This window comes from Thalassophryne amazonica, chromosome 8 (genome assembly GCF_902500255.1).
Source record: "Thalassophryne amazonica chromosome 8, fThaAma1.1, whole genome shotgun sequence".
In the NCBI taxonomy this organism is placed as follows: Eukaryota; Metazoa; Chordata; class Actinopteri; order Batrachoidiformes; family Batrachoididae; genus Thalassophryne; species Thalassophryne amazonica.
The window spans coordinates 109,829,371-109,844,382 of NC_047110.1; the positions used below are offsets into that span (position 1 = coordinate 109,829,371).

A 15,012-nucleotide genomic window follows, 5' to 3' on the forward strand; every position below is an offset into this window, starting at 1 on the left:
GAAACTTTTCCGAAGTCCATTAACATATTCCTAATTTTCGTCAATGATTTTGTAGGATCTGTGATATATAGTAGCAGATCGTCTGCGTAAAGTGATACTTTATGCTCCGTACCACCTCTTAATATGCCTTTATAGTCCTTTGCAGAGCGTAATGAAATGGCTAAAGGTTCTATAGCAAGAGTGAATAACAGAGGGGACAAAGGACATCCTTGTCTCGTGGAGCGATGGAGAGAAAAGGGACTAGAGTTTATCATGTTTGTCTGTACTGTGGCCCGAGGCATAGCATAAAGCAGCCTGACGAGAGATATATAATTAGAGCCGAGTACAACCCTCGACAGGGTCAAGAAGAGATAATCCCACTCGACCCTGTCGAAGGCCTTCCCAGCATCCAGCGAAAGTAAAATTTCAGATTGATCATTTGTATCATACGTGTAAATAATATTAAATAACCTCCTAATATTAAAAAACAATTGCCTGTCTTTCACAAATCCCGTTTGGTCCTGGGATACAATTGTTGGTAGAACTGACTCTAATCTCCCTGCTAGTATCTTCGTTAGTATTTTATTATCTACATTTAATAGGGTAATGGGTCTGTATGAGCCTGGTTCAAGAGGATCTTTACCAGGCTTTTGGATCAGAGAAATAGTAGCCTCATACATATTTGAAGGCTAACAGCCTTTACTTTGTGCCTCGTTGTATACATCCAAAAGAAGGGGTGAAATCTGTTCCCCGAAGGCTTTATAAAATTCTGCGCTATACCCGTCTGGACCAGGACTTTTTGAACATTGCATATTTTGAATAGCCCGTTTTATTTCCTCTAATGTTATTTTTTGTTCCAATTGCATTCTATGTTCGGAAGATATAGATAGGATTTGAAGACCTTCAAAAAAATTCTCAATTAATATTGGATCATTTTTAGATTCTGAAGAATAAAGTTTTGTATAATATTCAAGAAATGTTTTATTAATCTGCTTCGGGTCATTAGTTGTCTGCCCTGTACTCATTTTTATTTCTGTTATTAACCGCGAGGTTGCAACGTCTTTAATCTGCCGTGCTAACAGTCTACCTGTCTTTTCTCCATGCTCATAATACTTGTGTCTAAGCTGCGTCAGCAATTTAGTTGTGTCATTCGTGTAAAGTAAATTAAGCTCTGTTTGCAATGAAACCTTTTTTTTGTAAAGTTCCGTAGAAGGTGAAACTGAGTATTCCCTATCTATCTCTAACAGTTCTTCAGCAATTTTTGATTCCCTTTCCCTTCGTTGTTTATTCCTTTGGCTGCTCAATGAGATAATCTGGCCTCTCAAATATGCCTTTAGTGTATCCCATAATATGGATCGTGTGACCTCTGGTGTATCGTTTATTGAAATAAATATTTCAATCTGATTCTTTATTTCCTCAATTAACCGGTTATATGACAGCATGCTATTATTAAATCGCCATTTTCATGCGGTTGATCCATATCCAATTGCTAACTGAAGAAATACTGGACTATGATCAGACAATACTATTGGCTTGTAATCACAACTTTGAATCTGTGTCAGATACTTGTAGTCTAGCAAGAAGAAATCAATTCTGGAATACGAGCGATGAGCAGGAGAAAAATAAGAAAACTGCTTTATCTTTGGAGACAAAACCCTAAATGGATCAACTAGCTTATATGAATTAATAAATGCATGCATAGCTTTTGCAGATTTAGACATAATCAGTGATCCCTGAGATGATCTGTCAAGATCGGGATCGAAGACAACATTAAAATCTCCACCAATTATTAATTGATGGGAATCCATATTAGGCAAAGCCGATATAAATGATCTGATAAAACTTTCGTCGTCTACATTAGGAGCATAAATGTTCACAAGTGTAACTGGATTGTTATAAAGTTGTCCTGAAACCATAATGTATCGACCTCGGGAATCAGCTGTTACTTTTGATGCTTTAAAGCGGACGCCTTTTCGGATAACAGTGGCTGTGCCTCTGCTTTTTGCAGTAAAGTCTGAATGAAATATCTGCTCTATCCATCTAACCCGCAACCTCTGATGTTCTTGATTTCTCAAGTGGGTTTCTTGTAGAAATCCTATGTCCGTTCCCAACTTTTTAAGATGTGCTATAATATTGCCCCGTTTAACAGCTCCATTAAGACCTTTACAATTCCATGAAACCAGATTTATCAGTTATAAGATTTAACATTTTTATCAGTGTCACTAACCATACTCTTCTTGTTGATAAAGATTCACAACCCAATCATTCATTATTTCAACCTGTCCCCAAAAATAATTACTCATTACCATAGTGCAGGTAGAAACATGAACAAAAACAAAAAACTCCACTGAACTTGTCCCTGTTCTCTCTCTGTTCCTCCCTAAACAAAAAAATCCCTATGGAACTTGGGCAGAGGAACACAACACAAAACCAAACCCCCCAAAAAACTAAATAGTCTAGTTTGGATTCAGAGAGATATATGAACATCTGACTTACCACTAAGCCCCTACACAATTATGTCAAGTATATCCAGACCCCTTATTCAGTATAGACTGGCAAACTCACAACTAACTTTTAACTGAGGACCCAAAGTTGTCCCCTATTATCCCTAGTATGCGCCTATATACATATAACCTCACACACACACAAAATAATAATGAATATAACGATAAGTACAGCCTATATGACAGTTTAGTAACATTAGAATCTTCACATATAAATACACAGGTAATCAATTACCAACTCAAGAAAAAAAAAATTAGCAAACCTTTTACTCAATACAAGTAGTAACAAAAAATTTTCCTCCTTTCCTTTTTTCTTTTTTTTCCCTTTTCTTTCTTCTTCCTTTCCCTTCCCCTTCCTTCCTTCTTCCCTCCCCTTTTTTTTCTTCTTTTTTTTTACATAATAACTTAGTAGACTAATTTACCTGGTTAATGGTTTATCAGTTCAGGCTGTGAGTTTGACCTTCCAGTAATGTCTAATGTAATCTGTTATATCCGCGCAGTTTAGTTCGATCCGTCCCCTCGCGCATTTAACACTCCGTCCTCAGATGCGGCCGCTCCCCCCGTTGCGCCCTCCGACTCCTCAGCTTGATGTTTTGAATAAACTTCTCCGCTGCCTCAGGGTTGGTAAATGTGTGTCTGGAGCCATTCACTGTTACCACAAGTTTGGCTGGAAAATACAAGCTGTACGTAACTCCAGCGTTGCGGAGCTTCGACTTCACCTGATTAAATGCTGCTCGCTGCCGTCCGACTTCGGGATTCATGTCAGGGAAAATATAAACGGGAGAGCCCCCATAATGTAAGCTGCTCCTGCTCCTGGACAGTCTTAGAATTTTTTCTTTATCCTTGTAGTAGTGCAGTCGGACAATGATGGCCCTCGGACGCTCCCCACTCCGTGGTTTGGGAATCAGGCTTCTGTGAGCTCGTTCATTAACAATGGGGGAATCGAAGTTGTCCTCCCCAAGGACCTCCGCCAAAAATTTGGCAACAAAGTCAGTGGGGTTGCTAGCCTCGGCGCCCTCCGCAATTCCAGTAATGCGGATGTTCTGTCTGCGACTTCTGTTTTCTAAGTCCAAACATTTTTCCTGTAACTTCTTATGGTCCGTCACCAGTAATGTGTATGATTTCTCCAGTGCTGTCAGTCTATCAGACGTATCACACAGGGACTTCTCCATTTCCTTCTATGTATTAGCTGCCTCCTCCTGTAGTGTAAACAGCCTCTCAACTTTGCCCATTAGTTCGTCTCGGGTAGCTTTGATATCCGCTTTAGCTTCTTCCTGCAGAGAGGAGATGTCCCTGTGAATGTCCCGATGCATACTATCGAAATTGGATTTAACACCGTCCAAACTATCCTCGTACTCTTTTAATCCCGCACGGAGTTCCGCGCGTAATATTCCCACGGAGATGGGGGCATCCTCTCCGGTCTCCGCACTAGCGTTAGCCTTAGCCTTAGCTGCTTCGTTTTGCTCGTCGGTCGGGGGATCGATATCTATGGTCTTCTGCGTGTATTTTTTTTCTTTTTTGACTTCCATTTTGGCTTAGGTACTGGTTTTATGTTAGTTATCGAAGATACTTGGGTCTGGAAATGCAAAATAATTAAACAATATACGGAGCTGGACGCTTACACTACTTCACTCCATGACGCCGGAAGTGGAAGTCCCAGAAACAGAGTAATTTAACATGATTTTATTTTTTATCTTGGTGGATCGTTTTCATTGTGTACCGAATGCTGATGAGTCTGGCTGTGGTAAACACTGCAGTGAATGAAGTGCTGTGACTCTTTAAACTTTTAAAGCTCCGGTTACTTTCTGATCAGGTCCACTGATCTGATCAGGTCTGTGATGACCTGAATATTGAATAGCTGTGATGATTTAAACTTTTAAAGCACCAGTCAACTTAAGAGTCACAGCGCTTATTCAGGGTTGATCAGACCTGATCGCGCTCGACTGGCACTTTAAAAGTTTAAATCATCACAGCACTTCTGTCTGATCAGATGTGGTCAGAGCGCAACACCGGCATCCTCTGAGAAAACGGACCTGGAGCAGAAAAAACGCCAAGGGACTTGCTTTAAAATGCTTCATTTCCAGCCACGGTCAGGAATTAAAAGTATTTTTAGATGTCATTTTCCAAAATCAGGAGCTTTATATGGATACACTGTTCCTCAAACTGTTATGGTGCATCGGACTGAAAAGAACAGGTACGAAAATCCCCTTTAATCTGTGTGTGAATGAAATAGTCTGTCCGTATGAAAGAGGTCACAAAGTTCAGAGTCCGTTTTGTGTCCCACCAAAAAAAAAGTCGAAAATATTGGCATTTAAACTCACAAGCATGCTGAGAGAGAGAGAGAGAGAGAGAGAGAGAGAGAGAGAGAGAGAGAGAGAGAGATTTGAGTTGAGATCCCCTGTTCTGAGCACACAGAGGTGCTGCGGGCTGTGTGATCATGCAGCCACGCACATGCTACACCTGTTCTCCAGCTGATTCACTCTGGATGCACACACTCAGTTTTAGGATGTGTACAGTAGAGCTGTGTTGCAGAGACCTGCTTAAAAACTGCGTGCTTTCTGCGTCCAGTACTCAATGCAGAAAAAAATTAAGCTGGTTTAATTTTTTGCGTCCTCCTTGCGTAGACCTCAGCTTACTCCTGGGAGGAAAAAAACTTGGCGTAGAGCAGCTTAAATTTGGCATAGAGTTGCATAACTCACCGTACACGGTACACCACAATACGCAATTCTACGTTGGCCCCGGTGTGAAAGGGGCCTTAGAGTTTGAAATACAAATTTGTGCGTGCGTGTGTGTGTGTGTGCCGATTTCATGTAAGTGATGAAAATATAACATGAGGACATTGTTGCTGAAAGAGATCTTTTCTTTTTGCATTTGCTTCACCGTTTGTGCTTCATTATCCCCTTGTTTGTTCGTTCATGCTACCTGCCCCTGCATGTGGCTTTACACAGAGAGTTTAAAGTGTTAAATCAATACACGCAGGTCTGCAGCACACACCCACTTGTTACATGTTGCCGCTGTTTCAGTGCACTCTCTCCGTCTGTGTCATAACATGGTAATGTCAGTGAAGCGCCTGAACTTGTCTGTGCCTGGCTCTGCATGTTTTTGGACTGTGCACTGTGCAAAGTTTCTAAATTACAGCCACAGAAGACTATAACTTCTACTGGCTTGTCTTGGTGGCTTCCCTCACTAGTCTCATTCTTCCACGGTCACTCAGTTTTTGAGAATTGCCGACTTCAGAGAGATTTGCCATACTGGATGGTACCATGTTTTCTTTATGATTCAGGTCGGGTAGCGTGCGCTGATGCTGCATGCCGCTGCATCCAGCAAGCTTGTGGAACCACCTTAGCTCCTGAATGGCAACTATCCAAGCTGACAAATGGTTCATCCCCACCCCTTCAAAGTATACATCTGTCTGCTGCAGCCAGGTGAAACATGGGCGTGTCCTTGGTCTTCTCCAGCCACTGCGGTCTTCAACACTGAAACACCTGTGTGCTGGATTGTACCCGGGGACACGCACCACATTGCCAAAATGTCATACCTGATGTTCCCTGTCAGTGAAGATGGTCAGTACCCAAAGATCCTCCAAGGAGACCTAGTACCAAAGGCATCCAGTCATCGCCTTAGGTCACTGGTTTAGAGTCCGAGTCTAAGGACCATACAGTAAGGCAGGAAGCACCAGGACTCTGAAGTCTTAGGCCTTTGTTGTCCTGCAAAGGTACCGGCACCACCAAACAACTCAGCCTCATCACTCCTCATGGAATACTTGTGTAACACTGTGCACATGGTAGAATTGTAAACCCAAGTGTTGACCGACAAGTTGAATGTTAAATAAGCAATATCAAGTAACTTATTTTTCTCATTTTTGTTGGAAAAATAACAGGCCCATGGATTGTTGTATTGAATATTTAGCGGTGTGGTTGAATCATTGAGTCCAGTAATCTCAGCAAGTTATTAAATTGAAATTCAGTCTGAAATTTTGCGGCAAAATATGTTAACAATTTGTCAAAGGGTGAGATTGCCTTCTAAGTTGTGTTGAAAGGAGCCAGCTCAGGTGGTTCAGGCATCTGACCACTGATCTCATAATTATGAGATCTTGATCTCGTAATTACGACATCAGGATCTCATAATTATGAGAAAATATCTCATAATTATAAGATCTTTTCTCGTAATTACGAGATCCTGATCTCATAATTACGAGATCAGGATCTCATAATTATGAGAAAAGATCAGGTGTCTAAATAGTTTTATGTATATACTTCCGTACTTCCAGTCCCTCAGCACAGACGTGAGCTGAGCTCAGCCGATGATAACACACTATAATCAAACACAAAGTGTGGCTTTTCCCCCTGAAGTGCTCCCGGATGAATGTCCAGGGAGGAGCTCGGGCCGACTTCCAGCTTTCACTCACACAGACCCACCGACCACTGAGGGACACAGCGGGGCTCACTCCCACCCGGGCACATGCCAGTCTGTGTGCCCGAGCTGTGCCTCGCCTCGCTGGAAGAGTTTCATTCATCCAGCAACAGTTTAGTGGGAAATCCACACTTTGTGCGCGCCGTGGTGTGGATCACAATGCAGTGTCGGAGGTTACAAATTGGCCTATTTTCGATTATGACTCGGACATTCTCACGCTTGGACTGGAAGTACGGAAGCGATTTTACACACACACACACACACACACACACACACACACACACACACACACACACACACAGAGAAAATAAATAAATAAAAACAATAGCTTGATCTCATAATTACGGCGACGTGGAGCATAATTTCTTGTTATAACGTGATAAGTATCACGTTATAACGTGATAAATATCACGTTATAACATGAAACTTTTCCCGTAATTGCATGATACTGAGCCAAATATATGTTAGGGCTTGGCAGCTCAGAGCTTCCGTACGTAAGAAAGAGAGCGACAGCCAGCACGTCAGACTGGGCTTTCCGCCGGAACAATCCCAATGACTTGAGATGCCTGCAGTGTTGACATACTAATATTAATGTCATCCTCATTTTTAAGAAATATCAGTATTTCCCAGTGTCTCAGACCGAGAAGGTGGTAAGAGCAGATTAATTGCGACAGCGCCATCATGCCCGCTGATCATTGAGGAAGCGCGCATACGGGGAAGCTGGAGACACCTGATCTCGTAATTATGAGATCCCGATGTCGCAATTACGAGAAAAGATCTCATAATTACGAGATCTTATCTCGAAATTATGAGATCAGTGGTCTATTTTTTTTTTTTTTTATCCAGTGAGAGACTAGTAAGGACGTATTTTTAACTAGTTGTAAGACTGCAGATGGGATGCGAGACTGCAATCCTTTTATCTCAATGAAGGGAAAGTAATGTCTGCAGTTCCAGTTGAAAAACGCAAATGATGTGTGTGTGTGTGTGTGTGTGTGTGTCTGTGTTGTTGGTGTGAGTGAATGCGTGTGTGTTTGCATTTGTGCGCGAACTCCCGATTAACTCTGCCTCTGGTTGGCTTCCCATGAAATTTTACTCTTCCTTAGCCAGTCACCATCACTTATGCGGTTGTCCCGCCCCTCCCCAAAGAAAACAAAAAACAAAACTTTGCAACTGAGCTATGGCTAAGAGGTGAAAACTGCTTCAGTGAGCTTAATTATAGTAACTCACTGCATTTTATTGTCAGTAACAATAACGGCATTGGAACGATGGAAACAGTAACTGGTTAGATAACCTGTTACTGAAAAAAAAATGCAGTTTGTAACATCAGTGGTTATAAGACCGTGGACACAGGATGTGAGACTGTACAGATTAGTTGTATGATTGCAAACGCTAGCTGTAAGAATGTAGATTACTTTTCACTAGTTGTCAGGCTGTACAAACAGGTTGCAAGAGTGTAGACTGCTTTTGACTAGTTGTCAGGCTGCACTGTGCAAACAAATGAAGTTTATTTATCGTTATGTTTTCTGTCAGCGGCGATTGACAGGGTGGTGTTGAGAGGAGTCACGCACAAACCTGAAGACAACAGTGAGTACGTCTTTGAGGTAAGACGTGTAGAAATGTTTAACCTATTAGGTGTCTCCTCTTCGTATCGTAAATATACTCATCTTGATTTTTTTCTACTTTCCCTCTCTCTGTTTACTTGTTTCTCTGCTCCGTCTCATCTGTCCTCCAATCTGTTTCTCCTCGACTCCTCCAGACCAGCTGGTCCAATGGTTTTGTGTCGTCTGTTTCCCGAACTCAAGAGGAAGTGATTGAACTTCTTTCCAAGGTCGGGATTGCTGCTTAAAACAAGATTTTTTTTTTTTTTTTTTCCCCAGTAATAATAGTTCCGCCTGCACTCGAGTTCAGTGTCAGCAAACAAGTTTTAATGAGTGATTCAGGACTGAGACGTTCTGGACATGCGTCATGCAGAGGACAGGGGGCAGGCTGAGTGTTTCTAATGACTACCTTTGATTTTACTTTACTTTTTTGTTTGTTTGTTTTTCTCCCTGTCGTATGACTCGTACGTTAATGTTGTGTTCATCTTGTGCCGTCAGCAGAGCAGCTGAAGGCAGATGCTTGATGGTCAACATGTGACCATGCCAACATGTGACATGTGACTTGATTTCTGTGATTATTCAAATGTTAATTGGGCAACACAGTCTGGTTTGAGGGTGGGCGCTAAAGGAGTAAAATTTGACGTATATGACGCAGTTTTTCTAGATCTGGGGACAGCCCCCATCACAAACCATCTGAGTGTTTGGGCAAATTACACTCAAAGTGAAAATGCAAAGAAAAAGTTACGATGCGGTGGAAAGTGGAAATGTGTTGCGGTTTGTTCAAACATGTCGAGGTGGTTTCGCAGGCGAGAGAACACAGGTACTCTGGTTCGCTGTTTAGGCTAACAGTTACCGACATCACATCTCCCATTTGCCTCGTCTTCTCTTCTCCACTGGGAACAGAAAAAAACTGGGCTTCTTGTGAATGCTTTGGTAATTACAGCTGAAAACAAAACCGCACACCATTTTTCGGTTAGAAGTGACACTGTTTGTGGGGACAGACTAATACCCGGATTGCTGTGTTCATGCCGGCTGTCCCCGGATATGGTCAAATCCCATGAAATCATGTAGGGGTTAAAACGAGACTGTGCTGCCCTGTTGTTGGGGTAGTTGAGGTTTTAATCACTATCCCCTAATATTTTACTCCTTACCCTTATAATGAAAAGCTTTTTTAAATTTATTAGTACATCATTATTTGTTTATGCAAGTATATGTTAAAAAAAAAAAAAGAATATTGTAGAAAATGTTTTTGTTGGTTGTATCAGGAAGTGAAAAATAGACATATTCTAGACTCGACTCATTACATCAACTGAAAATGTTTAAACCATTTTTTTTTTTTTTTAGAATTTGATATTTACAGGCTATAGCTTAAAAAAAGAAAAAAGTGTGTTTGTTTCCAAATCAGAAGGTTTCTGGATCAAGGCCAGCCCTGCCCCCACTGTCCATGCAATGTGGAGTTGCATCGGTGTAAAACTTGTGCCAAATCAACATGCAGATTCACCTTGGATCTGCTGTGGTGACCCCGAGTGAAAACGAGGGACAAGCCGAAGGGTCTTACTAGCTATCTGTCAGTCTGGTTCAGTGCACACAACCATAATCATGGTGCAGACTGCTGACTTGACAGTTGTCCAGAAGACACTCGTTGAAACCCTCCACAAGGAGGGTCAGCTGCAGGTGGTTATTGCTGAAAGCGCTGACTCTTCAGAGAGCTCAATCAAAGCATAGTTATGGAAATAACTAACAAAAACGCTTAACTTTTTCATGATGTTGTAGTTTTTGATGATGCACTAAAGATGTTGATTGAGACAGATAGTAGTATTAATCCAGGTTCTTTTTTATGTTGATCTTTATTCTCAAAGCTGTCACAAGTGTTTCCTGATGAAGGTGTGGAGAAGTTCTTCCCTCAGTCCCTGGAGCCAGATCCCAGGTTCGTCACATTATGCTACTTGTAACATTTTTCCCTGTAGGTTGCTGAGGTGTATCCACGATAAGACGTATCATATCCAGGACCTGTTGGACTGACTGCTGGTGACGTATTACTGTTTTTATTTTGCTGTTTATGAAATCATTCAGAAACTGGTTGCTCATCAGTTGCTGTCTTATTTGTCAGAGAATGACCTATTTGAACCTCTGCAGTCAGTGTTTAGGCTCCATCGTTCCACGGGAATTGCGTTCACTAGAGATGCGAACTACCTGCTGCTGCCTGGAAATGTTAATTCCATGTCAGTGTTACTATTATTGGATTCGTGCGTGGTATTTGATACAGTTGATCACACTGTATCGTTAGAGAGACTTGAAAATTATTTTGCCGTCTCTGGTCAGGAGGACCTATGGTTCAGCCAGACTGCACAATTTATTTATTTTTTTAAATAACAGTTTGTTTATTTTACACTATGGAATGGTGTACCTCAGGGGTCAGTTGTCAATCTGTTGCAGGTTTTTTTGGTTGTATATTGTTTGTACTGCTTGTCAGTTTAAACATAGCCATGGTATAAATTATCATTTCTGTGCTGATGATACAGCAGTTTGTGTAGGAAATGTGTCTTACTGCAGAGCTTGAGGCCGGTTTGGCTGCGGTAAAGAAATGGATTTATGTTTCATGATTTTTGACAAAAATACAATGACAGTCATTCCAGGCATGGTTTTGTTTTGATCATTTCACACTTTCACTTGGTGATTGTGTGATTCAGAGTTTCAAATCTTGGTGGGGGTGTTGTTTTCTGTTTTTAAACCAGTGTTTGTCTTTTACATAATATTGAACAGATTATAACAATTCTGTGTATAATTTGTGCACTAATTCATACTTTTGGCTACTGTCACATGTTATTCTCTCCTCTGCTACATAGTAGCATTAGAAGTATTTGGCTGATCCATAACATGGCTGCAAGAGTTCTGACTGGGATGAGGAGCGGTGATCATAGAACTCCAGTGCTAGCTTCTCTGCTCTGGCTTCCTGTCCATGTCGGGGCTGATTTCAAGGATTTGTTTCCGACATAAATCTTGAGTTGTGGTTGTGCTCGTCCTTATCTTTCTGAACTGATTGAACCTTAGGCCCCAGCATGTGTCCCGCGGTCTCAGGACGCACACCTGCTCTGTGTTCGCAGGATGACTTCTAGTGTTGTTTTTATTTTTGCTATGTTTTTGTTGTGGGTGAGCCGTTTTAAATAATATTTTTTATTTTTTGTATTTTATTTTATTTCTCTGTTGCGTGCGGTGGCATGACTTCCTGTCTGTTTGCGCCCAGGTGTCTGACAGCACTTCCCCGCCACGTCCTCCAGCACCACAGCGCCCAGCTGTTCTTCACCTCCGCCAGGCCTCTCTCACCCCTCTGCCACCCTCCCCTCCCCTCACCCCTCCCTCCCTTACCATCCTCACCTCCCATGGCTCCTGTAGCTCCAGCATGTCCATTCACCTCCAGCTCTAGTAAGTCTTTTTTTTTTTCTTCTTTTTTTTTTGACAATCATTTATATTTACATTTGTGCTTCTGAAACTCGGTCGGTTTTCTGTGAAGTTGCAGAAGTCACCTCATTAAATTTGCATGTGTGTTTGTTTGGATTATTTTTATTTTTTAAGTTATTTAATTCATGATACAGTTTCCTTTTGCTGCTCATCCTCACTCCTGATTTTCTTTCTATTTTTCACAGATCATATTCTGCAGAACATAGTGGAATCATTATGTGATGTTGTTTAATTTCAGATTGTTCATTCACAGATCACAAACCCTTAGAACGATTTAAAAAATTCACATAAATAAAAAAGAAACCCTCCTTCATTTACTTTAACTTCTGTTTCATCACAGACTGTATGAATCAAAGATATTTCATGTTTTCTTCATTTTCATGCATTCCTACATTTAAGGTCTGCAGCACATTCCAACAACAGTTGGGATGGGGAGAATTTATTCTAAATTTAGGAATTAAATCATCACTTTTACAGCTGGTTTTCTTGAGAGAAGTCAGGACATGAACACATGAACATTTGTAAGACTCATTTACATCATTCATTAAGAAATACAAACAGGACGGTACTGTACAAAAATGTGTTTCAAATAGGCAGCTCTCAAAAGTCAAGTGATCGTGGTGGATGGAGACGAGTGAGGGAAGCCACCAAGACCCCAGACAGCTCTGACAGGGATTATGGCCTTCTGTGGATGTGAGTGAAAAAACAAAAACTGGAATGGTGCAACATTTTCCTGTTGTCCTGTTTCACAGCCTCAGGTTGGAGTGGAGAAGGATTATAAAACAAGAAAAGTGGTCAGATATCGGCTCTGTTTTCTCCTGTGCAATCTGGCAAACAGTCTCTGCAATTTGGCATGTTCTTTTTTAAGAAAATCCTCTCATACTGTATTTTCCAGAGTATAAATCTCACCTTTTTTCTGTATTACCAGCTCTTTAATTTGAGATTTTTGCACATTGCTGTAGTGTAGTTTTTATTATTGCCATTTTAATTTTATTATTGGAGTTTATTTTGATTTGTGCTTTGATTCCTGTGAAAGTCAGATATAAATGATTTCTGTAATTATTATTGTGAAGGGCAAATGCGTGATTTTTTTTTTTTTTTTAGTATATAAGTGGGAGGGCCTCCTCCCACACTAGATAAAAAACTCGTCTCCTTCCGGCTTGGTCAGTCAGTTTTTGGGAACAGCCTACTTGTTGCTTTTTTAATCCACATAGTACCATACTGTGTGCAGTTATGATTATTAATGAATTATGTAAATGAACTCCAAGACATATTCAGTGACTTGGAAATGTTCATGTGTTCATCCCCTGACTTGTTGCTACAAAACTGGCTGTAAAAGTGATGATTTAATCTTTAAATTTAGAATAAATAACTTCCGTCCCATCTTTTTGTTTGTTTTTTGGAATGTGTTGCAGACCTTAAATGTAGGAATGGATGAATATTAACAAAACCACACAAACATGAAACACATTTTCGTACACTCGCAGTTAAATATGAGCCAAAGTAAATGCAAGAATCATTTTTGTTTTGTTTGTTTTTTTTGTTTTTTGCACATCGTCCCAACTTTGTCTGATTTTTGCCATTTGCAGCAGGTTGACGTGCAGCAGAAGTCGTCAAATAGACGTGAACTCCTGTTGGGTGCAGTGGGGATGTAAAACATGAGATTTCTATTCTTGGATGTGAGGAAGGGGTGCTAAGAAGGAGCAGAGTGTGGAAGCCAGGATGAAAGATTTCATGTCTGGGTTTTGGGGTGGAGGGGGTTGTGCTCATGGAAGGACAACGCTGTGAGTCTGGGTTGTGGTTTGTGGCCGTGGCGGGACGTGAGACTCCACGCAGGCTTTTCAATTTGTGTTTATAGGTGTCTGGTGGAGTGGGCCGGCTATTTTGGTCTGGTGTGGGAATTCAGCGTGGCGTGTTTGTGTTGGGAAGCCAGTGTGGTGATCTCATGTCAGTGTGTGTGTGTGTGTGTTCTTGATTCTATGAGTGTGACTTCATTTTGATGACTATTTTTAGCCTCTAATGCTGTTTGTGTATCTGAACGTGCTTCATATCTGTGTACAAGCACATGCCGGACTTGAGTCCCGGCTACTTTAAATGTGTGTCTACTTTCTGCTACTTCTACACACTTTCACCAGAGTTTGGTGGAATTCAACGTTGTACTTACTAAACCGCACATACGGGTTTGTTTCTGTGGTGAATTTAATGTTAATGGCCATGTAGTGGATCAGAGGACAGTAAACACGAAGTGCTGGATGAGAGCAATTATCAGTCTTTATTGAACCTTTATTTATACCTGCTCGTGCCGTTGAGGTCTGCAGGGTGAGCGGGTTTGGTTTTGGGCAGTGCCCCGTCCAGTAGTGCAGCAGATAACAATGTTTACAGAGGAATCTTTCAAATGATGAAACAAGCACCAAATTCAGCACCAATTCTCCTTAGACATTACGGTTAAAAAACCCCAAAACAGAACAATCGGTCACTTGAATTTTCAGTCGGCAGCCAGGTAGGAGAATTACACAGAGGTCAAAATTAAAAGATGCTCCGATCATATTGAAAACTATACCACAATATTTGTCTGGTCATAAAGATTACAAAAAGGTATAGTTTGGACAGTTTATGACTGAATGTTATGGGGCAAAACAGCAAGAAAGGTCATGAAGGTCAGTTTCAGTTTATACAGGGGTTAAAATTAAAGTTGCTCCAGTTTTGGTAAAAAAAAAATTATGCAAATTATTGGTTAATAGGATTAATAAATGGAACAGTTTTGTCTGTGCTGAATCCTTGGTCTGCAAAGTAAAGGTCAAACAAGGTCGATGTCTGTTAGATTCTATGACATGTGACAAATGTTACCCTGTAATGTGACAACTGAGCATGACACATGGTGCAAACTATTCCTTTTTAGAACCCTATTAACCACCAATAATTTGCATCACTTTTTTAAAGTGTAAAACTTGAAGTGCTGTGATTGGTTTAATAATGTAATCTATGAGATGGTCCAGGAAGAGGTTTTTATTTGTTTTTAAATGAGGGTGATAATAATGATGTGTTTTTTGTTTCCTCCT

The 15,012-nt window shown here is 40.9% G+C and overlaps 1 protein-coding gene across 1 annotated transcript in view; it reads left to right on the top strand.

Moving 5' to 3' along the window:
• zcchc14 (zinc finger, CCHC domain containing 14) overlaps positions 1–15,012 on the top strand; it is a 77,434-nt gene that overhangs the window by 43,438 nt on the left and 18,984 nt on the right. Inside the window, exons 4-7 of the mRNA XM_034177250.1 lie at positions 8,427–8,497; positions 8,653–8,724; positions 10,354–10,421; positions 11,739–11,917. Of these exons, the coding sequence (XP_034033141.1) occupies positions 8,427–8,497; positions 8,653–8,724; positions 10,354–10,421; positions 11,739–11,917 (390 nt within the window). The remainder of the gene's footprint in view (positions 1–8,426; positions 8,498–8,652; positions 8,725–10,353; positions 10,422–11,738; positions 11,918–15,012) is intronic.